The 21,978-nt window shown below is 40.9% G+C and overlaps 1 protein-coding gene and 1 long non-coding RNA gene across 2 annotated transcripts; both read right to left on the reverse strand.

Annotated features, from left to right (window-relative positions):
• Positions 1-1,573: 1,573 nt before the first annotated feature.
• On the reverse strand, positions 1,574-20,373 carry CDX4 (caudal type homeobox 4). The gene is made up of 3 exons (XM_081897494.1): positions 19,844-20,373; positions 5,239-5,384; positions 1,574-3,412 (listed from the first exon to the last, which is right to left on the reverse strand). The coding sequence occupies exons 1-3, from the start codon at positions 20,301-20,303 to the stop codon at positions 3,158-3,160; spliced, it is 861 nt and encodes a 286-aa protein (XP_081753620.1). The 5' UTR covers positions 20,304-20,373; the 3' UTR covers positions 1,574-3,157.
• LOC309362089 lies at positions 3,840-5,112 on the reverse strand. The gene is made up of 2 exons (XR_014164790.1): positions 5,045-5,112; positions 3,840-4,667 (listed from the first exon to the last, which is right to left on the reverse strand). It is a non-coding gene; the product is annotated as an uncharacterized lncRNA (long non-coding RNA).
• Positions 20,374-21,978: the final 1,605 nt, after the last annotated feature.

The following is a 21,978-nucleotide window of genomic DNA, read 5'->3' on the forward strand; positions in this document are numbered from 1 at the left end:
TTGGCATGATGTCTCAAATGAATCATATGAGGGATGTATGGTTCTTGAATATTTGGGATATGTTCAGGCTTGAAGTGGGAACTCATGGTCTGAGGCAGGTACCATGGATTAGGTGCACTCAAGTCACAGAACCTGTTTCAGATACAGAAAAAAATAGTATTCACCATCAGTCCTGAGATTAAGTGACAGCAGGCCTTTGGTACTGCCAGGCCTTCTACGCTACTAGGAGCCTGGCACTATGTCCTTTTCCTGGTTACTGATAGAGTACCCCCAGTGACAGAGCTTCATGCTCTGGCACCAGGGGCGGAGAGCAGGCGGGGTGGGGCTGGCGTGCCACTCGCAGGGGCGGGGCACGTGTTCTGGGGGCAAGGGAGCAGCCAAGATGGAACCCCACTGGGATCGCTCTGCTGGGGGCAGGGCGCTCCCCCGCCCCCCTCTTCTTCCACCAGTGAGTACCCCACAATTGGGTCAGTGGGCCACAGCTAAGGAAAGGGGGGTTGTACTCTAGCATGCAGTTTTCCCATGGCATCTTGTTGGCCACTGTGAGAACACAGTGCTGGACTAGACTTTTGGTCTGATTCAGCAGTCAAGCTCTTATATTTTAAATATTAAACTGATAACTGAACATGCAGCTTCCAACACACTGGCCTGTTTCAAATACTAATTTAAAACATGATTAAGATGATATAGCTCAAGCCACAGCTCACAAAGGCATCTCCTCTTTCACAGAGTGAAAGCTTCTGCTCTTGGTTTTGGCGAAACCATAGTTTCTCATTATGTACGAAATCCAGTGAACTGTCGTTTGATCATTGTTATTAACTAGAATTAGAATGAACCGCAGGTCCCTAAGTTTCTATGTAACAAGAAACTGGTGTAGTCAAAACAGAACATAAAACTTTTCATTCTTGTTCTCTCGCATTCAAAAGGATACTGGAATCTCACTGCAGCTAATTTCCCTCCAAACCAGGATAGAGAACATTGTTGGAATCTAGCTCCCATGAGTCCCAGACAGCATGGTCAATGGTCAGGGATGATGAATGTTGCAACCCCGCAACATCTGAAAACCACAGGTTCCTCATCCCTGATCTAAGTCATAGTTTAAAACTGATAATCTGAACTCAGCTTTTGTGGGTGCAGATTAGGTGCAGATGAGTATCACATTTAGTACTGCAAAGTGTGGATGGGAATGTGGCTTCTCATTTGTCTTAAGGTTCCATTGAAAATACACATCCTTACCTCCTTTTGGCAGCTGCTGCATCTAGGTGCATATAACTAGGTACATGTGCAACCCCTTTTTGCATAAGAGTCTCTCCTGTTCAACTGAATTTTAGAAGTAGATTTTAGTTAATCAATAATTTAAAAATCAGAATTTGAAGAGTACCTCCCCTTCTCTATTAATTCTGGTGTCCAGAGCAACCCTGATGTCATTTAGTTGAGAATATCAAGACATGAAATCATAAGCTCCCGTGCAGATATGAAATAAGTACAAAATTAAAACCACAGGAATCTTGAATTAAACAATGGAATGGAACAGAAGCTGGTGATGTGCCATCAAACTTATTTCATGGCTTCAGGTTGGAGATGTGAAGACCCAGGAAAAAAAATAAATCAGTTTTGTTTCTTCTACCCGCCCCATCCAAGCCTTTCCCCTCCCCACGACATGTTAAAGGATAGATAAGCTTGTTTCAACCTGGGCAAACCTTCAGCTTTTAGAAGTCCATGATAAATACAATGACAAATATGAAGAAACAGAAATTGATTGTGGTGGCTCAGAAAAAGAGGTTGATTAAAATTCATGTAATATCCCTCTTTGCTTTGTCACAGTTCTGTTCATGGATACGAATGCTTTATGTCTGCTTCACATTGTGGAGGACTGTAGGAGACACAGGGTGGTAATCAGTGCTAACCCTGCTCACGGTACACCCAATACTAACTTAGCTACATTACTTTCAGTGCGTCTACTCTGAATAGGACTTACTTGAATAATTTTCAGATTACACAAACATTTTCTTTTATTATAATGTTGGCAGTTTCTCCTGTTCCTGGGAGTGGGGAGGTTCCACCTTTTCCTTATAAACTGGAAAAGTGGGGGGGGGGGGGAATCCTAGGTTGATTACAGTTCAGCAGTTGTAGCTCCATTTGTAATTTTTTTAAAAAAAATATTAAGAAGTAAATTCGATTTGCAATTATTAACCCCAAAATTATTAACTTTTAATATACTAAACACAATAATTTAATGGCAAACCGACCCCCCCTGCAATTTCCCCGTGGATTCAAACATCCGGAAATTTTACACTGGAAACATCCAATCAGCAAAAAGTTGGCTGGTGTGTAACCTCCACACTAAAAAACAACATCTGCATTTGGACAAGCCATTGTGCAAACTCAGCAAATTTGCACCGTGTCCTTATTTTGCAAAATTTATTGCTGGTCATGACAAGGAACAAGGAGTTTGCCCTCAAGCACTGGAAATCTTTCTTAGATATGTGTCTAGGTTCTGAAATTTTATCAGGCATTGCCTGTGCACCTTCAGGCATAACTTTCTAGCCATAAGGACTAGGAACTTCTGTTTAAAATGAAAGTTGTTCTTAGGAAGCTGAATTTTGTGCCTAATACTGCACTGCCTACTTTTCCTGTACTTCTGCAGAAACACAGCATATGCCCAGTCCTGACAACAAGCTACACTGACTCAGTGTAACCCTCCGTTTCCTTGTAATTGTCATTAGCTCCACCCTGTTAAGAGAACAGAATAAAAACATTCTAGAAATAACAAATTACTGGAATTGCTCTGTGTAAAAATTATTCAGTCTCAAATCAAGCAAAGTATGGGGCTGCAGATTTGGGGCATTTATTCCAAAAAAGTTTTTCCGGCCATAACCCCCTTTCTCTCTGCCCCTATTTCCAGACCGCCTTTGCAGTCAAGAACACAAGGTTCCCAAAGAGCTTTTGCCATATCACAAGTGACCTTGCCAAAGGATGTTTTGCTGTTTCTCCCAGGCCTTGATGTGATGTGAAGTTCTCAGTATTTTACAAATGGCTGTTGTGATGCTGGGGCTGGGGAGTTGGGTCTCTTGCAAACAGCTTTGGCGTTCCTGTTGTGAACTGTAGTGCTCCATGTACCCATGCTTTATCATGTTCTTCCTTTAACGCAATGACCTTACTGAGATGCCACAACTTGCTGAAGATTTCCATTGTGTTGTAAGCCATTCATTGGAAGAGGAGCAGGTGGTGGAGGTGGTGGGAATAAAGTACCAGTCATTTCTGAATGCGTCTGTGGGTCAGGCATTGGGATGGGACTCATTGAACCAGAGTCACTCTGGATGGAACTGAGGCTGCTGCCATCAAAACTTGTCATTTTCTTCTTCATTAATTTTCTTTCTTTGGCTCTTCGGTTCTGGAACCAGATTTTTACCTACAAGGGCAAATAATATAATGGTTTCAGTTGCTTACCACAAAATTATAAATGCATATGTCCTTCTTTGTATGCCTTTCTCTAATTAAATCACTGGGAAGGTGTGTGTTGCACATTTGGGTCCAATGTGAGGGGCAGCAAAATAACAAAATGGATGTATTTGCCACCCTTTACATTTGTTGACAGACTCTGTGACATCAGACAGAAAGGCACATACAGTGTGCTTCTAAGAAGTTGTGTGCAATGTGTCTGTGAAAGCAAGCAGTGCCATCTTTGGTACCCTCACGTACCACCCTCATTAACTTTTGAGTGAACTTACTCAAATTCTGGTGGCAGCTTGTGCCACCAAGATGGCACCACTTCTAGATATGCTTTCTGTTCATGTGTCTTAACAACTGGATACACTTGCCCAGTGCTTTTTCCCTTAAAAATGTTTTTTCCTACTCATATTGAAATACTGCTCCTTGATGAGGCCAAACATAGATTCACAAAACGTTTAGGGGTATGTGTACCCCCACGTACCCCCAGAAAAAAGCACTGCTCTTGCCTCCGAGGCTCTGTGAGAGATATTATAGGGGCAAGACAAACTAAGTCCAAGTAAATCAGAAGTTGAGAGAATTACAGTATTGCCTGATATTAAAATGAGGGGGCAGGTATGTAGTGTGCCACTAATTCTTACTGTGAGAATAGTACTGTTATCAGGCACACAATAGATTTCCCATTTTTGAAATATTGATATCTTAGATGCCTGCCATGAAAAGCTTCATCTAATGACAACTGCATATCAAACTACTGTTAAAGAGACAGGAGCAGGCTGTGCTGGTTTTTCTCTGCTAAGCTGGCAAGAACTTGGGGAGAGGGGGACTCATACAGTAGTTCAGCACAGAGCATGTACTTTGCATGCATAAAGGCTCAGATTCAGTCCCGGGCACAGGTGGCAAGTGATGGGAAAGTCCCCTACTGCTGCCTCTCAGGGTAAAGTGTGCGATAAACAGTGTGACCTGGTCTAAGGTACATTCCTATCTTTCCAACCTTAATGTAGCCTTTGCAAACCTGATGCCATCCAAGTATGTTGGATGACAACTCCAATCAACCACAGCCAGCATGCTAGTTAGCTTTTCTTAAAGCATACTTCATGCATTCCACAAGTTTTCACTCCCATTTCAAGCTTAAAACCTTAAAAATAACTATACAGTCACCTTTAGTACCACCTTTTCAAAATCTGAGCAAAGACTCAATAAGGTGTGCTTAATACCTTGTTCCGGGACGCAGGTGGCGCTGTGGGTTAAAGCCTCAGCGCCTAGGACTTGCCGATTGAAAGGTCAGCGGTTCGAATCCCTGCGGCGGGGTGCGCTCCCACTGCTCGGTCCCAGCGCCTGCCAACCTAGCAGTTCGAAAGCACCTCCGGGTGCAAGTAGATAAATAGGGACCGCTTACTAGCGGGAAGGTAAACGGCGTTTCCGTGTGCGGCTCTGGCTCGCCAGAGCAGCGATGTCACGCTGGCCACGTGACCCGGAAGTGTCTTCGGACAGCGCTGGCCCCTGGCCTCTTAAGTGAGATGGGCGCACAACCCCAGAGTCTGTCAAGACTGGCCCGTACGGGCAGGGGTACCTTTACCTTTACCTTTAATACCTTGTTCATGGCAATTTTTGTCTATTTATAAATAATAAAAACATTTAGACCACTTATTTATAAAACATCAACACGGTGAGTTGAACTGAGCCATTTTACACATACCTCCCTTGAAAGCTTTGCAGTTTTTGTTCTAACACCACCCAAATTTGGTCCAGTAATTTACCTCTTTTGTATTGGAAACCATACTCTACCTGTCTCTCTGAAAGTCTCAGGTTTGCAGCAAGTTCAGACTTTCTCCTGATTGTAATATATCTATTGTAATGAAATTCCTTCTCTAGTTCTAATCGCTGATGATCCGTGTAAACTACACGGTACTTCTCTCTTGTTCTTGTTTTACCTGTTAAGAAAAAAACAAAAACAAAATACGCATAGGTATTTCTAAACCAGAAAATTTGGCATGTCTCATGTTTATGTCTTGATTGACTGAAATACAGATGTCTACATATATTCTGGAGAGTGCCAGGATACACACTCCTGCATACTCTCACTTTCTTGACAGTAGTAGTTTGTATGTGTATACATTCCTGCATTGCAGGGGGTTGGACTAGATGACCCTTTGGGTCCCTTCCAGCTCTACCATTCTATGTATGTTGTCCTGATAATGAACTATAGAGAGAAATAAAGTGGGTGTGACTGTGCTCCTTGATTTCTCTGTGACTTTCAGTACCATTGATCATGGTATTCTTCTGGACTGACTCAGTTGAATGGGAATTGAGGGCCCTGTTTCCTAGTGGTTCGAATTCTACCTAAGGGGACAAATAGTAGTGGTAGAGCTGCAGGGCACTGTTGTATCCCCAATACTATTCTTTCTTTCTTTCTTTCTTTCTTTCTTTCTTTCTTTCTTTCTTTCTTTCTTTCTTTCTTTCTTTCTTTCTTTCTTATACTGCCCTTCACCTGAGGATCACAAGCCGGTTAACAATATAAAAACACAACAAATACATAAGATAGTAACAAACAAAAACAATGATCCCACCACCACCAACACACAGTTGAAAAGGCCATAGATTGTTTAACTAGCCAAAGGTTGGGGAGAAGAGGAATGTTTTCACTGGCGCCTAAAGATTTGTAACAAATGTGGCAGGCAATCCTTCTTGTGGAGAGCATTCCACAATATTCTACATAAAAAATAGCATTCTATCCCCAGAGTGATTTAATATCTATATGAAGCTACTGTGGCCAGCCATTTGGAATTTTATGTTAAGGTGCCATCAGTACGTTGATGACACTCAGCTCTATTTCACCATAACATCTGAAGTAGGAGATGTCATGTAGGCTTTGGACTGCTGTTGGGATGAGGTGAGATAATCTAAGCTTGAATCCTGGCAAGATGGAGGCACTGGGTGAGGGGTTCCTGTGGCTGAGAATATGGGCTATTGTTGCGTTCCTTGACATGGTTACTTTCCCCTTGAAGAAGCAGGTACACAATGTAGCAAATGCTTCTGGATCCAGTGCAAGTCACTGGAGGCTCCAATAGCCTTAGTGGCTAGAAGCACCTTTTACCAACTGTGAATGGGGTGACAGCTACAGCCATTCCTCAACCTGCAGATCTTGACCACAATAGTTCCAGCACTGGTGACTTCAAAGTTGGATTACTGCAGTGCACTCTTTGTGGGCACCTGATCCAGAAGCTACAGTTTGTGAAGAATTCTCAAATGGTTGCTTACAGGAGTTAGATCCTGTCTGCATACACTTCTCTTCAGATCTGCACTGGTATCCCATTTGAAACCAGGCCAATTACAGTAGTCGCTTAATAGCTTGGGACCAGTTCACTGTTCTCTTTTTGGTGTCAGTCAAATACATTTTTGTTTGGGAAAGCCTATCCAGAAATGTAGACGTTACATGTATTTCATTTATTTTTAGGTTTTTGTTTTTTTAATAAGCATTTGGATGTTTTTCAACATCTGCTTTAAACCTATATATATATGTGTGTGTGTGTGTGTGTGTGTGTGTGTGTGTGTATTTTTGTAAATCACACAGCGGTTTTCTTACTATCAAGAGGATTTAATTTTTATTAACTGAAAATAAACAAATTCATGGATAGCTTAGTGGATTATAGCTGAGAATGCCAAGGTTGCAGGTTTGATCCCCATATGGGGCAGCTGCATATTCCTACATCGTAGGGGATTGGACTAAATGAATCCTCAGGGTCCCTTCCATCTCTTCAATTCTATGTCTAAATATTTCTTTTACAACTTTGTTTGTTTGTTTGTTTGTTGTATTTATACCCCGCCCTTTAAGGGGAGGGGGGAAATCTCCGAAGGCAATTTACCAAGTTCAGTACTAATACAGTTCCTGTTCTTAGGCTCAAGACATTGACACACTAGGGGAAATGAACAGGCAGGGAAAGGGAAAAACAAGCTCAAGCATGGGCTCTTCATGTTATAGTTCTTAGCAAACTGTTATATAGGTTATTTCTGTCTTGCCTTTTGAAAAAGAGTAAGTTCCTCCTCTGCTCCTGGATATGATTGGTTTGGGTGGAGGGTGGGGGAGCAAGAAGCACTTCCTGCCCCTCCACCCGAACCAATCAGATCCAGGAGCAGGGCAGGTGACTGTATCACTTTTATTGCCCACTCTTCATCCAAGGAGCCCCACGATGGGATACGTAAAAACACACAAATATAAAATACCTTAAAATTTCAGAAAATATACAATAAAAGCAACAGCACATTGAAGCAGCAGAAAGAGTCGATTGTCACCCCATCTCACCTCTCCAAAGGCCTAGGCAAGGAAGTGCATCTTGACCTGTTGACAAAAGCTGTACAAAGTTGGTGCAAGTTATACCTCAGAGGGTGATCCTCACTTTGGTGCTTTTGTTGAAAAGGCCCTCTAACACAGTGTGGAAAAATTAGCAGTTAAACCTGGTAATTATAGATGTACTCAGTGCTCCAATGAGAATAGCAATGTCTGCATTACATTTTTAGAGGTGTCTATAAAGACTTGAGTGGGATGCACTATTTGAACTAGTCCTAAATTGTTTAATCATTCTACAAACCCTTTTAATACAGGCCCTCAAGACTCTCCTCAGGCTGCCCTCAGGACTCTCCTAAGCCACAACCCTCAGCAGCCCTGCTCCATACCCTGTCTGGAAGGTGTCCTTGATCTCTGATAATGCCTCTTGATTGCCAAACTGAAAAATAGAGAGTGGTGTGTGAGTGTATGTAGAAACAAGCCTACGGTTCAAAGGCACAATTTACATTTGTTGCTCTGTCTACTTTTTCAGGCCCCATTCACCACTGGCACAACACTACCAGCCCTGCAAGAAGAGAATGTGACTCTGTAAATGGTTCACCATCCTTGCTTTCCCTAGTTCTTTACAATTAGTACCACTGTTTTACTTACTCAACATCATAAGGCAAATAGGGTACCATCTAGCCAAAATGAAGCACATTTGATCTGTTTGCTATGGGAGAGTTAAAGATGTCCTCAAGCTCTGTGTGGATTCTGCCTGTGGATCTTGGTATTGTCTCAGATCATGTGTAAAGTTATTCTTCTTGAGGGAAACATTCAATCTCTACCTTCTTTTAAATAAGCAAGTAATTGTATGTACAAAACAACTTGTTGCAATTTGCCACAGTTACCTAATTTTCAGACTTTGTTTTGCTTGTACAGTTTGTACAACCCGCCCCAGAAAAGTCAACAGGTATTCCATTGAAATAAAAAGGACTTAAAGGTGCTTTATTTGGGCTGAATTGTATTTTGCGTTTTTAAAGAAAACAATTGGAACATTGTCCCATTCATTTTTGTATGTCTATGTTTGGGGTATGTGGTGGGGGAATATAGTGATTCCCAGTGGTTTCTTGGGCTCTATCCCCTTTTAAAAAAACACGTGAGAAAAGTTTTTGCTGCATCTTGTTTCAAAATTAATTATTACGATGTGCAAATGTTAGGGCAGAGCCATTTAAGTGTTCATTTGTAATCTTTTGTGGAAATCAGGCTGTTCTAAATGCCATGAAACTACTCACCTGATGTTTGACCTGTATTAGGATACTCCTGTTATTTTACCAGTCTGTGATTCAGCCTGAGTATTGTGTGGGATGGGAAGGGGGTGGGGGAAGTTTTCCTATTGGCCATAAAATTCACAGAGTGTTTCTTTTGAACACAATAAAAGCAAAGATCGGGCCTCTTTATTTGCTGTGAAAATTGTCACTCTTTCCGGCAGTATAACTGCTAAATAAAAGGAAGAGAAGGAAGAGACAGGGATGCACATCAAAGCTGGAAGAGGTGTCAAAAGAGGGTCTGTTGCTTGACATGGCAGATAGGCCTCTGAACTGAAGACAATGGATGGAAGGGGCAAGACATGGCGGGGTGGGGGATGCTCAGACCTCACAGCTAGTTTACAAAGCAAAATAAATTAGCATGAAAACTGCCTCTGGCTCACCCTGTCCTCTTTGCTCCTGTTTTACATCATTAACATCCTCTTTGTCACATGAATTAGTCTATGTCTGTGACTTCTGCAGGGTGATAAAAAAGAGGCCATGTTGATATTCTCGTTTGTGTGATGGGGACACAGTTCTAATTATACACATTAAATCTACTTCAAAGCAACAAAGAAATGGTTCTGGGCAAAAATGTGAACGAGATCTGAAGCTCAACTGTTAGCATAGTGACTGATGTAATTGTTAAACTTATTATAGAAGTGGGGGATACTCAAATCTAGCCTTATTTGGGGTTGTATTCAAGTAAGTCCTACTTAAAGCAGACCCACTGAAATTAATGGGCCTAAACTAATAAAACATATTTGAATACAGTCCATTGGTTTTACCACTTAATTCAAGGATAGGGAAATTGTGGGCCTCCAGCTCCCATCACCATCTCATCACTCCCATCACCATTGGCCATGCTGGCTGGGGTTGATGAGGGTTGGAATTCCAGCACTGTCTGGAGGGCCAAAGGCCTATCTTAGTCCTCATTTCCTTGAAACAAAGCTTTATAATGTTTGGCTCTCATTCACTGCTTTGGTATATGAGTTTCTCTTACCCATCCCTTATTTATCCCTCCACAGTCAAAGTTTTAAAGGGTTTTACTGTCATTTTCCTTATGCTATTCTGTGAGGTGCCATGTACCTTCATGGTATTAAATAACTGATATAGGACACAATCCTGTGGCAGGTTCTTCTGAGGAAGCTTCCTTAAAATGAACAGCAGCTGTGAAAGAGGAGCTAACATAATTTGAGGTCTTCCTGGAGAATTGCACTCTTAGCTTGTTGGTAAATGGAAGTGTATGGAGGTGGGCACCATCTCCTTATACTTTCTGCTTTCATGCCTTTTTCTCCAAATTAGACTACTGCAATGGGCTGTGCATGAGGCTGGCACTGAAGACTACTTGGGAAATGTAGCTGTTCCATTTTAATTTTTTTTAAAAAATTGAGTACTATATTGCTGGGCAGGAATATATACAGTGGTACCTCTGGTTACAAACTTAATTCGTTCCGGAGGTCCGTTCTTAACCTGAAACCGTTCTTAACCTGAGGTACCACTTTAGCTAACGGGGCCTCCTGCTGCTGCCACTGCGCAATTTCTGTTCTCATCCTGGGGCAAAGTTCTTAACTCGAGGTACTACTTCTGGGTTAGCGGAGACTGTAACCTGAAGTGTTTGTAACCCAAGGTGTTTGTAACCCGAGGTACCACTGTATTGCCAATTTTGGAACTTAACTTATTGTCTGTTTCTGAGCAAAATTCATAGTGCTGTTGGTTTTAATCTTTAAAGCACTATTGTTTTAACAATTTTTATATGTGCAGTTGTTTTAGCTTAAATTTGTTTTCATTGTATTGTGAAATTGCTTTTATGTATTTCATAAGAAGCTATTAATAAATTAAATTTGTAATAAAACAACAGTAAAATATCTCTGAGGCTGCCTACATCTGCATGTGTCCGCTGACAGGTTAAGATAAATCTTAAGAGATGAGGCCAGTGCCCAATTTATGTATAAGCTAAACAAGCTATAGCTTAGGGCCCCACTCTCATGAGACCCCCCCAAAAAATAAAGGGAAAAAAACCTGGATGTACATTTCCAAAATATAAGATGAAAACAATTAAAATAAAACCTACATACAGCAACAAGTGTTTTGTATTGTGCAGGTTCCTATGATGTAAGTAATGGGCCCCGCCTGCTAGACTGCTGCCTAAAATATCACTGGTTAGATACCTGTTAGGTCCATAAATTACCACATAGCATATATTCAACACAAAACCAGTGACAATTTGTTGTTGACAAAGGACAGCTGGACATATAAAGGGCCCCATTACCTTCAGTAGCTTAGGGCCTCATCAAACCTAAATCCGGCCCTGGATGAAGCAGATAGAGACCAGGTAGAGAGACCTTTTGGTGTTAGCACACTCTCTCTGCAGTTTTCTCACCAAAACGCTGCCTTTTCCTTATCAGACAAAGACTTTTATTTACCCAGACATTTTCAATGGTCTCAGGTTTACAATTATGTAGCTCCTGGGAGGTGCCCCAAAGGCTATAGGAAGCAGCAGTTCTCTCTCCCAATGGAGAGAGAGATTCCGCCCCAGACAGGGAGAGCTGGTGTAAGGGAACCCAAACATGAACCCAAACTTGCCCTCCCAATACAGTGCCGGGATGGACCAAGCAAAAGCTCAGATCCAACAGCTTCCAGCTCCAGTTAATGCCTCTAGGTAATTACGTTAGCCCTAGATTTTATTTTCTTCCCACTGTTTCCAGCAGGACAAAAGATGTATTTATTCTACATTTATTCTTACATTTATATTCTACTTTTCCTCCAATGATCTCAAGCTGCTGTACATGGTTCTGCCCCCTCCCCATTTTAGCCTCACAACACTCCTGTGGGGTAGTGCAGTAGAGACTGGTCGCGCCAAGGTCACCCAGTGAGTTTCATGGCTGAGTTGGGGTTTAAACTGAGGTCTTCCAGCTCCTAGTCTTTAACCACACTGGCTCTGTATTGGTTATTTCTTTTTTTAAAAAAATTAAGGACAAGAGCGCAGCTGTGGCCCATCCTACCAGGTGGTGTGCAGGAGGGCATTGGACGAGGTGGATGAATAATCTTCAGCAGTTCTCTCCTCCACCCCTTGCACCACCCCTTCTGTACTTACTTTTACAGTGTAGATCCATTGAAATCAATGACCATGACTAACTTGGTTTTATTAATTTCAATGGGTCTATTCTGAGCAAAAGGGTTTTGGTTTTTTAAAATTGAGTTTCACATATTTAAGATGCAGGTTTTGACCTTTAAAGCCCTTCACAGCCTAGGACCCTCAAGGCCTAGGACCAACGGAGAGCCTCATGGTCCATAAATAGCAGCACCCTAGTGGTCCCGGGCCCTAAGGAAGTCAGATTAGCCTCAACCAGAGCCAGGGCCTTTTCAACTCTGGCTCCGGCCTGGTGGAACGCTCTGTCTCATGAGACCAGGGCCCTGCGGGATCTGATTTCTTTCCGCAGGGCCTGTAAAGACAGAGTTGTTCCACCTGGCCTTTGGCTTGGAGCCAATTTGATTCCCTCCCCCTCTTTCTTTTTTCTTTTCCTTCTCCTCCTGCGATGAGGCTACATTTTAATATTTTAATGTTTAAATATTTTAATGTTGTGTTTTAATTTTGTTTTTAAGTTGTATTCATTCAACTTATTTTTATTATTGCTTGTTAGCCGCCCTGAGCCCGGCCTTGGCTGGGGAGGGCGGGGTATAAATAAAAATTATTATTATTATTATTATTATTATTATTATTATTATTATTATTATATTATGACTGACAGTTTTCTTTTATTTTTCTTACAGCTAATACAGTGGTACCTCTGGATGCAAACGGGATCCATTCTGGAGCCCCGTTCGCATCCTGAAGTGAACGTAACACGCGACTGCGTGTGCATGGGTCACGTTTCACCGCTTCTGCGCATGTGTGACGTCATTTTGAGCACATGCGCAAACAGCGAAACCCGGAAGTAACGTGTTCCGTTACTTTCGGGTCGCTGTGTAGCGCAACCCAAAAATGCTTAACCTGAATTGTATTTATCCCAAGGTATGACTGTAATACACAACCACCAAAATCAAATCAGTAACCCAGAGAGTTATGGGAAGGATGCATACCAAAGCAGAGTAAGTATCATTTCCCTTAAATTACATGTTCTCAGGCCCACTTTAGGATTACATCCTTAATCTACCTTTTAATCTGTCCGTAGACCTGATTGCAGATAGCGATTCTTAAGTTGTTCAGCTTCTTGACTGATTTTTTAAATAATTGTGGTTCTTAAAATTTGTTCTACAATTGGTATGCAGCACTGAAAAATTTATCTTAAAACATATTATAAAATCGTAAATTTATTTTGTCTATTCCTCCCCCACATTTTCTCAGGCTGTGTCTTAAGTTAATATTACTATTTTTTATCACTCGGTCTCATGTAGGTCTTTAAGGCAAATATATATACATATATATTGACAGGGGGTGGGCTGACCAATATTTGCCTTTTATGTATCTTGCCTTGACTCTCCTGTTTCCAGGTTGCAGCTCTGGATTTGAATTGTTCTGAAAAAGAATGGTAGGATAATATATACAATAGGCATCTATTGTATCTATACTTAGCATTTATATAGCATTTTAGAGTGTTCAAGTTGCCCCACATATTGTCTCTTTAATATGTACAACAACCACATAAGGTAGGTCAGTATTAAAAGCATCCCCATTTTCAAGAAGAGAGATGGTGGTTTCCCTAGTGAATTCATGGCTGAGGAGGCAAGATTTTAAACAAGGACCTATCAGTTCACAATATTAATAGTGACTGCACAACAAAAATAAACAGAGACTTACAGCCAAGTCTCAGAGCATCTACTTTGCATGCCAAGTGTTCCAGGTTCAATTCCAGGTAGGGCTGGGAAATACTCCTCTCTGAAACCCTTGAGGGTTGCTATCAGTCACTGTAGAGGGAATAGTAAGCTAGATGGGCCAATAGTCTGGCATGGTGCAAGACAGGCTCAGGCCTGGTGGAACGCTCTGCCTCATGAGACCAGGGCCCTGCAGGATCTGATTTCTTTCCGCAGGGCCTGTAAGACAGAGTTGTTCCGCCTGGCCTTTGGCTTGGAGCCAATTTGATTCCCTCCCCCTCTTTCTTTTTTCTTTTCCTTCTCCTCCTGTGATGAGGCTACATTTTAATATTTTAATGTTTCAATATTTTAATGTTGTATTTTTAATTTTGTTTTTAAGTTGTAATCATTCAACTTGTTTTTATTATTGCTTGTAAGCTGCCCTGAGCCCGGCCTTGGCTGGGGAGGACGGGGTATTAATAATAATAATAATAATAAAATTTCTGTCGGTATTGACATCACAGTACAGGCAGCCCCCCATTTATGTGCATTCAATATGTGTGTGATTATGTATACATGCAATGTGGTGAACCCAAAAGTGACCTGGAAGCGTTATAAAGACATCACTGAAACATCACTAAAAGGGCAGAGCTGATGTTTACAGTCTTTCTTAATGGAGTTCAGTTATTTCACTGATGTGCGTGATGTCTCAGAACGTAACCCCCACATAAGTGTATATTTTTACCTAAATCCTTCGAGAAAGGGGGCAAAAGTGAACCCTGGGCCAGAGAAAATGTCAAATTTAAAAACTTCAGAAAAACCTGGCTGCAGGATGAGGCCAAAGGCCCATCTAGTCCAGCATCCTATTCTCACAGTGACCAACCAGATGCCTCAAAAGGAAGCACACTAGGAGAACCGGAGTGCAACAGCACTCTTCCCACTTGTGATTGCCACCAACAGGTGTACATGGGCTTTCTGCCTATGACGGTGGAGGAAGTCAGAAAACTGCAAGTATGTGGAGATCTCTCCACATATGGTGTCAAGGGCAATCAGAGCAACTTGTACAGAGTTACAGTTAAAGGAGAAAACTCTTGTGTGTGTATTTTGGCTATGGGGAGCTAAAGTTTGCTATTTTCCTCTCCTGACTCTCATCTCTGCATGTGCTTAGGATCAGGAAAGCAACACAGGGAAAAGTGACAGTTCATTGTACAAGATTCCTAAGTTAAGAGGCCTTTGGGGATAGCAGGCCTGATGGGAGAAGGAAAGAAAGCAGATGTCTGAAAAATGTTTGGGGGTAGATTGTTATGAGGGCCCCCACTTTATCTAAATTGTATAATTCGGTATTTGAATGATTATTATTAATAATTGTATTATAAATTGGTATTGCTATAATGAGGCTATTATTGGACTGTACTGTAATTGAAAACTAATAAAAATTATTATAAAAAGTCAGTATTCATCTATTTACACCAATCGCATCACCCCCTATAATTTGCTAAGAGTGTTTTGAGAATTATAGCTCTATGAGTGGTAAACTACAGCTCCCAGGATTCTTTGGGGAAAGCAATGAGTGCTAAAGTGGTATAAATGTGGTTTTAAACTTTCCACTTTCAGGAAACTCACTCTACATTTACATTTCCGCCTACTGCAGAAAATTATTGAGTGGGGTTGTGTTTGTATGCAGAGAGGAGATTTGGTGTCTACTGACAGACCTTTCAGTGATTTACAGTATTTTTAAAATTATTTAACACAATTTATATACAGTACTGCTTGATTGTAAACAAACAAACAAAATCCCTTTATTGTTTATTGTTTAGCAGTAGTAACAAGAGAAGTCCCTTCTCTTAAAAATTGGATTTCCTGAAACCGATAATGGATTAACAATCCCTGGAAATATTGCACTAAGGCCTGCAAGAAAACAAAGGAGGGAGGGAAGGGCAATAGGAAGCACACACACATATATACACAATGCTAGCTCTTGACCTAATAACCATAGAACCCTGGTTTTTTGGACTGTGATTGTTACACCTAAACTGGGCCTCTTTATGCACTATTTTGCACCTGACTCTGTTTGGTGAACTTTAAGATTCTGGTAGAAAACAAAGCAGATCCCAGGGAAAAGACACAGACACAGCACATGGCATGGACCAAGTTTCTCCTCACCATGAGACTGTACCTTGAAAAAACCCATAACCCTCATACGGAAGCCGAGGAAGATCTGGAGTGAAGTGAGCACGAGAGTGTCGTGCTGGATCAGGCCAATGGCCCATCTAGTCCAGCATCCTGTTCTTACAGTGGCCAACTAGATACCCATGGGAAGCCTGCAAGCAGGACCTGAACTCCACAGTGCCTTCTCCATTGTGGCATGAGAAGGTGGCACCAATAATGAAATGTGATGGCAAAGTGGTGGAGGTCCAACTGGTACAAACCAAAACAATAGGATCTCTGCATTTGAAGGGGATTTTTATTATTTAAAGGCAGGTCTGTTCTCTGGGCAAACATACTCCAAAAGAAATGTTCAGCTTCTGGTCAAACTGTCTTGCAGAGAAAGCTGGCCAGTGTTAACACTCATCAAGGAACCCCTGATAAACTTCTTGAAAGCCCACAATACCCTTGAAAGCAGTTTGACAACCTCTGACCTAATACTTCTCTTCTCACAGGGGAGCATCTGCCACTGTTGGTGCTAAATACACTATATAAAGCATTTGAACCAAAGAGGAGAAGTTTGGCCATCTGCTATGTTAACTACCAAGTCTTTGTAGCAGTATATGCTTGACAGCAAGTCAAAAATTTACAAGGCATTGGTTTTGTCATATTTGAAAACTTTAAATCTGAAAGCTCTGGCTGCTAACAGATGACTTGATGTTGACCACAAATACAAAGTCTGTCTGCATGTGTCTACCTTGTTGTAGCAGCTATCTAAGACTGCAGTGGGCAGCACTTAGCTCAGTAAAGACATTTTATAAGGAAACTGGTGAGATAACTAGCTCTAAAAGGTTCTGTTCTCAAGAGTATACACCGGGGGAGGGAGAATTGTGTTTCTAATTGGTTATAGGTTCCATTTGGATTCTTTCCAGAAGATCCAATCTCTTTCTCAAGGTCAAAGCAGAACTCAGTTCTGGAAAACAATAATAATCTAAAAAAATATTGACAAGCTGCTTTCCAGAGTTGGCTATCACCTAATTCCATATAGCACAGTGGAGGAAAAATGCTCAATAGTAACAATTTTTTAAATATGCTTTAACTGAGTGTTCTTGCCTTAATTGTTGGCCACTTGGATTCTGTACAAAGAAGAGCTGCTGATATTCCTGATGGTAGAGAGTATAGCATCCAAAAAGAGCATTTGAATAATCACTTTGCTGCCAAATATCCTTAGGGCAGGTTCTATCAGCTGCCCTGATTTCTGGAAGCAAACAAGCACTGCTTTGTTGTGCACTGTTCATGGAATGTTCATGACACCTTGTTGGCTACTGCAGAAGACAGAATGTTGGACCAGGCAGCTCAATCGGTTCCTGTTTACAGGACAGTTCTTATATTATTAATTTGTTAGGTTCTAAAGGGCTCTAGCATGGTGTGTTTAATTTTAGTTAGAATTGTCTACCAATCTGGTTTTGCATTGTGAGGCAGGAAGTGTTTATTTATCTTCAAGGCGCCACGAGACTCCTTGTTATTTTTGTTGCCACAGACTAAAACAGCTACCCCTCTGGAATTTGTTATTTTTGTTAACATCAAAATATAAGAAGAAAACTGCATTAGGCCAAAGGCCTGCCTCATTCAGCATCCTGTTCTCACAGTGGCCAATCAGATGCCTATGGGAAGCCAGCAAGCAACAGCAACTCTCACCACTTGTGAATCCCAGGACCTGGTATTGGGACATACTGTCTCTGACACTGGAAGTAGAACACAGTTATTGAGCTGGTGGTCATCACATTATTGGAGCAAATTCCATAGTTTAGCCATGTGCTGTGTGAAGACATACTTTTTTGTTGTGTCTTGTTAGATATATCAGACAGATCTAATTGTTCTATGGTATGTGTAGGCTGGGCACTGACAAGGAGCCATGCAGCAATATTCTGTGCATGTTTGCTTGTAAGTAAAATTTCACCCTGTTTCAAATGTGGCTAACAGTGCAATCCTAATCATGTCTACTCATAAGTTGAGTTGAGACTGCAACCTTCAACATGTGTAGGATTTGAGCCTCAGAGATTGAACTTCCAGAGAGGGGGACTTTGCTGAAACCTAAGAATGGCAACTCTAGGTACTTACACAGCAGCATTTTAAAAAGTCAGTTAGAGTGTTGTGGGAGATAAGGGTTCAAATCCTCACTGAATCGGTTATTGTCTCTCAGCCTAGCCTACTTCACAGGGTTTTTGTGAGGATAGAATGAGAAGGGAACCCATGAGTTCCTTTGATGGAAGGTGGGATATAAGAAGAAGAGGCCTCAAAAGCAATGTAGAAAGTTGTTTGAAAGTTATTTCAATAAAGACCTTTCCAGTAGCCTGTATTTAGAGAGATACTTTACCACAATCCTTCACTTGGAAGAAATAATTTAAAACATTGATTAGCCCCTGGAGATTTATATGCCCCAGCATTCCATGAGGCTTGATTAACAGTAAGCCATAATATCACAGTTGAGCTCTTAGATGTTCAAATCACTGATCAGAGTTTCCTGTACTTTACATAATCAGCAAGGAGTAATATGTTTACACTACTGTTTCATAACCAAAGGATTCAATTGAAAGCTAAATACATTTAAGTTTTGCAGTACTTAACACACACACCCCCGCCTTAATAGCACTATTCTTCTTTGAAGGATTGCCTGCAAAAGTGTGCCTGGCTCATTTTGGGATCCTGGCATTATGCATTATGCTATAGAGCACCAGGTATTGCAGCAATTTTCCACGGTCTCTTAATAGCCGCAGTCAAACCACACAGTAGCTGTGGTTGTTCAGGATTCTCTTTTTAATGCAGCACTTTAAAACCAGAATTTTATTATTCATTGTCCATATACTATAATTACTGAGTGTTTAGTAATCTGGCAGTTCCTCCTCACACACACACCCCGCCAACACCTTTATTCTAGTCCATTATCTAACAAATATTTTCCTGGAGCTCCGTGATATATTTTATACAATTTCTATTTCACCAGCTTACTATTGAAACTCCTATGAAAAGATCAAGCTGGTTGTGTGTGTTAGATCCCTGCAGCCTCTGAGCATGCCTAGCATTTTAAAGTGAAGGGTGACCTTTCATCTACTGTTTCCATTTGAAGTGTTAATGCATGAAACCCTATAAATTGAACATATAACCATGGTGTGATGCTGCAGACCTCCCTCTCATGTAGACCTCAGAAGATGTGAAGCATTATGTGAATATAACTTTTCTCCTTCAAGACCATTTTAGTTTTTCAGCCATACAAGTGTGTAGAAAATGTGAGAAACTTACTCTTAAATGAGCCATGTATTCAATTACAGTGCTACCAAATCGGCGTGTTTCAGTCTGCTGTCCTATATGGGAGTAAGACTTAATTCCTATAAACAGGCATAAGGTTATGTTGAATAAAAAAATATATATATATTTGCAGGATTATCTCATTTAAAAGACTTTGGGTAATAACAAACTAAACCATACTCAAAGTAGACCCATTGAAATCAATTGACGTAAGTCATACTCAGAGTGCCCCCATTGAAATAATTCACTTTAAGTTCATTTATTTCAGTGAATCTCTTTAAGTATGACTTAGATGGATATTACCCCAGTTCACTTTCAATTAAAAATTCTCTTATCCCGCTCCTCAAAACCCTTGTTTCTGCACATTGCATGTGGTGATTATTTCATTATATTTGATCTTTCATTGATATCAGAAGGACAATAAATCAAATTTGTTCAAAAGCATAGACAATGTCTAGGGAAGCAATCTTTTTCATCTTGAGCAAGAGTTTTGTATTCCCGTGCAGAGGTGTGTGGGTGAGATGGCACAGAATAAGGCTAGAGATTTCCGTGTATAGATTAGTCCTCGCCAACATACCTGTTGAAGTGGATTGGACTGTTTTCCTCATCCATTCGTAAGAGCTGTGTCTTTGACTGTGGGGAGAGATTTGCTCTGTATTGATTGTATTTACAGAAGGTAAAGCCCCTGATCCAGCGGGATTCAAGGAGTTGTAATCAGCAGAACTATAGGAAACCTGCCCGGGAGATGATCCATTCATTTGCGTAGCGGTCACAGTGTTGGAAGGTGCTGGGCCATAAGCATTCCAGTCCTCTCTTTGCAGGCCATAATGTGCTCCCCAAGCCCCTGAAGCTTGTCCACGGTGGTCCATATTTTGCATTGGATGGTATCCCATGTAATCTGCGTAGGTTGTTGTGGAGGCAAAGTTTTGTGCCGGCAGGTTGTTGTTGTTGTTGCTGCTGCTGCTGTTGCACCTTACGGATCCTGGATACATGCTGCCTTCTTTTTCCAAAAGATAACTCACATACATGATGCTCATACCCTAGCTTTGTCCTGCCAAGGCATCCTGCTTCTACTCCTTTGATGTCACACCCCCTCCTCTTTCTCTCACTCTCTTTTTCTAGCCCCAACTGGCTCTATGAATGACTCATGCTAGCCCTGAGGTCTCTTTACTACACATGATTAACAATAGTATTACCAGGTGCTGGGCCAACAGTTTACTAAGGTTCTGTCTGATGTCACAGATAACTGGCTGCTCTCAAGTAACATTTGCATTCAAATGAAGGGTTAGCCATCCCAACAACCCCACCTTGCTGCCAATTTGGGTGCTTCCTTTCTCACAGATGCTCCATGTCCTGACCTACTGGTTTCCCAAATCCCCAGACAGACAGGTCACAGATTCCACACATTTATTTATTTATGCAAAAATAAAATAAATAAGAACAACAAGTATCTCATTCCATCATAAATGAGTTATGTGTGCACTTGCTGCGTCAGACTAACACATCTGTCCCTCTAGAATTTGTTTTGTCAGTTGCAGCAAAATGAGTTAAGAAGAGTCTTGTAGCATCTTAAAATCAACAGCTTTATTTTGGCACAACCTGTTGTCGACTGTACAACCTCTGGCATCAGACAAAGTGGATTTTTTTTCTGTGAAAGGTTATGCCACAATACAATGCTTAGACTACAAGGTAGGAAAGCTTCCACTGAAATATACTGGAGATTTGAATAAGGCCATCTGGTAAGCAAGTTCATTTCTTTTGACAACCCTTGGGCTGGGATAATGCTTAGGGGCTTTTCTTGAGCTGTGGGTTGTTGCTGTTATTGATATTAATTTTTTGTATCTTTATTTTGCATCTTGTATGTGGAAAATTGTTCCATTTGGTTGTGTACTTTTTGATGTTTTATTTACTGCTTCTGACTACTTTTGCTGTGTTTTGAATTGTATAACTTTTTTCACTTTGAAAGCCACCTTGAACATTGTTTATACTGTGGAAAAGTGGCATACAAATAAAATTATGTATGTAGGTGGCACAGAATAATGAGATATAATGTAGGTATTTATGTATGCAGTGCTTTTTTCTGGGGGTACACATTTTGTGAATCTTTGTACTTTTGTCCATTTACTGCATTTATTTTTCTAGATTTGAACTATAAAATGGGGATTTTCTTGAGTCAAAATGAGAGTACCCCTAAACATTTCTTAAAGAAAAAAAATCACTGCCCCAAAACATTTTGTGAATCCAAGTTTCACCTCATTGAGGGGCAGTATTTCAATATGAGTAGGAAAATGAGAGTACCCCTAAACATTTTTTAATAGAAAAAGCACTGTATGTATGTATATGTCATTTTCTTCTGAAGACGGTAATCTTCTTTGCGTTGAGTTGAAACATGGTGGAAATGTCAAATTGTCAGTGGCAATTTAATTTTCCCTGTTCCAATTAAAGTTAAACACTTTTGCATTACATGACGTAGTTAACTGGGCTTCAGTGTATTTATAATTGGCTGGTTCCCTCCAGATGTTTTGGAGTGGAGACTGGGGCTGATGGGAGTTGTAGTCCAAAGCATCAGGAAGACTGAACTACAAACATTCTAGCTGAAATAAAGAAGGAGTCTTGAGGCATCTCTTTCAAAGTCTCTTTTAACAGATTGAAGCAACTGAGAATGAGTTGCTTTCTATAAAGTGCTTTTCTTAGATATTATGAGAATATCTC

The sequence above is a fragment of the Podarcis melisellensis genome (genome assembly GCF_964234715.1).
Source record: "Podarcis melisellensis genome assembly, chromosome: Z".
Lineage (NCBI taxonomy): Eukaryota > Metazoa > Chordata > Lepidosauria > Squamata > Lacertidae > Podarcis > Podarcis melisellensis.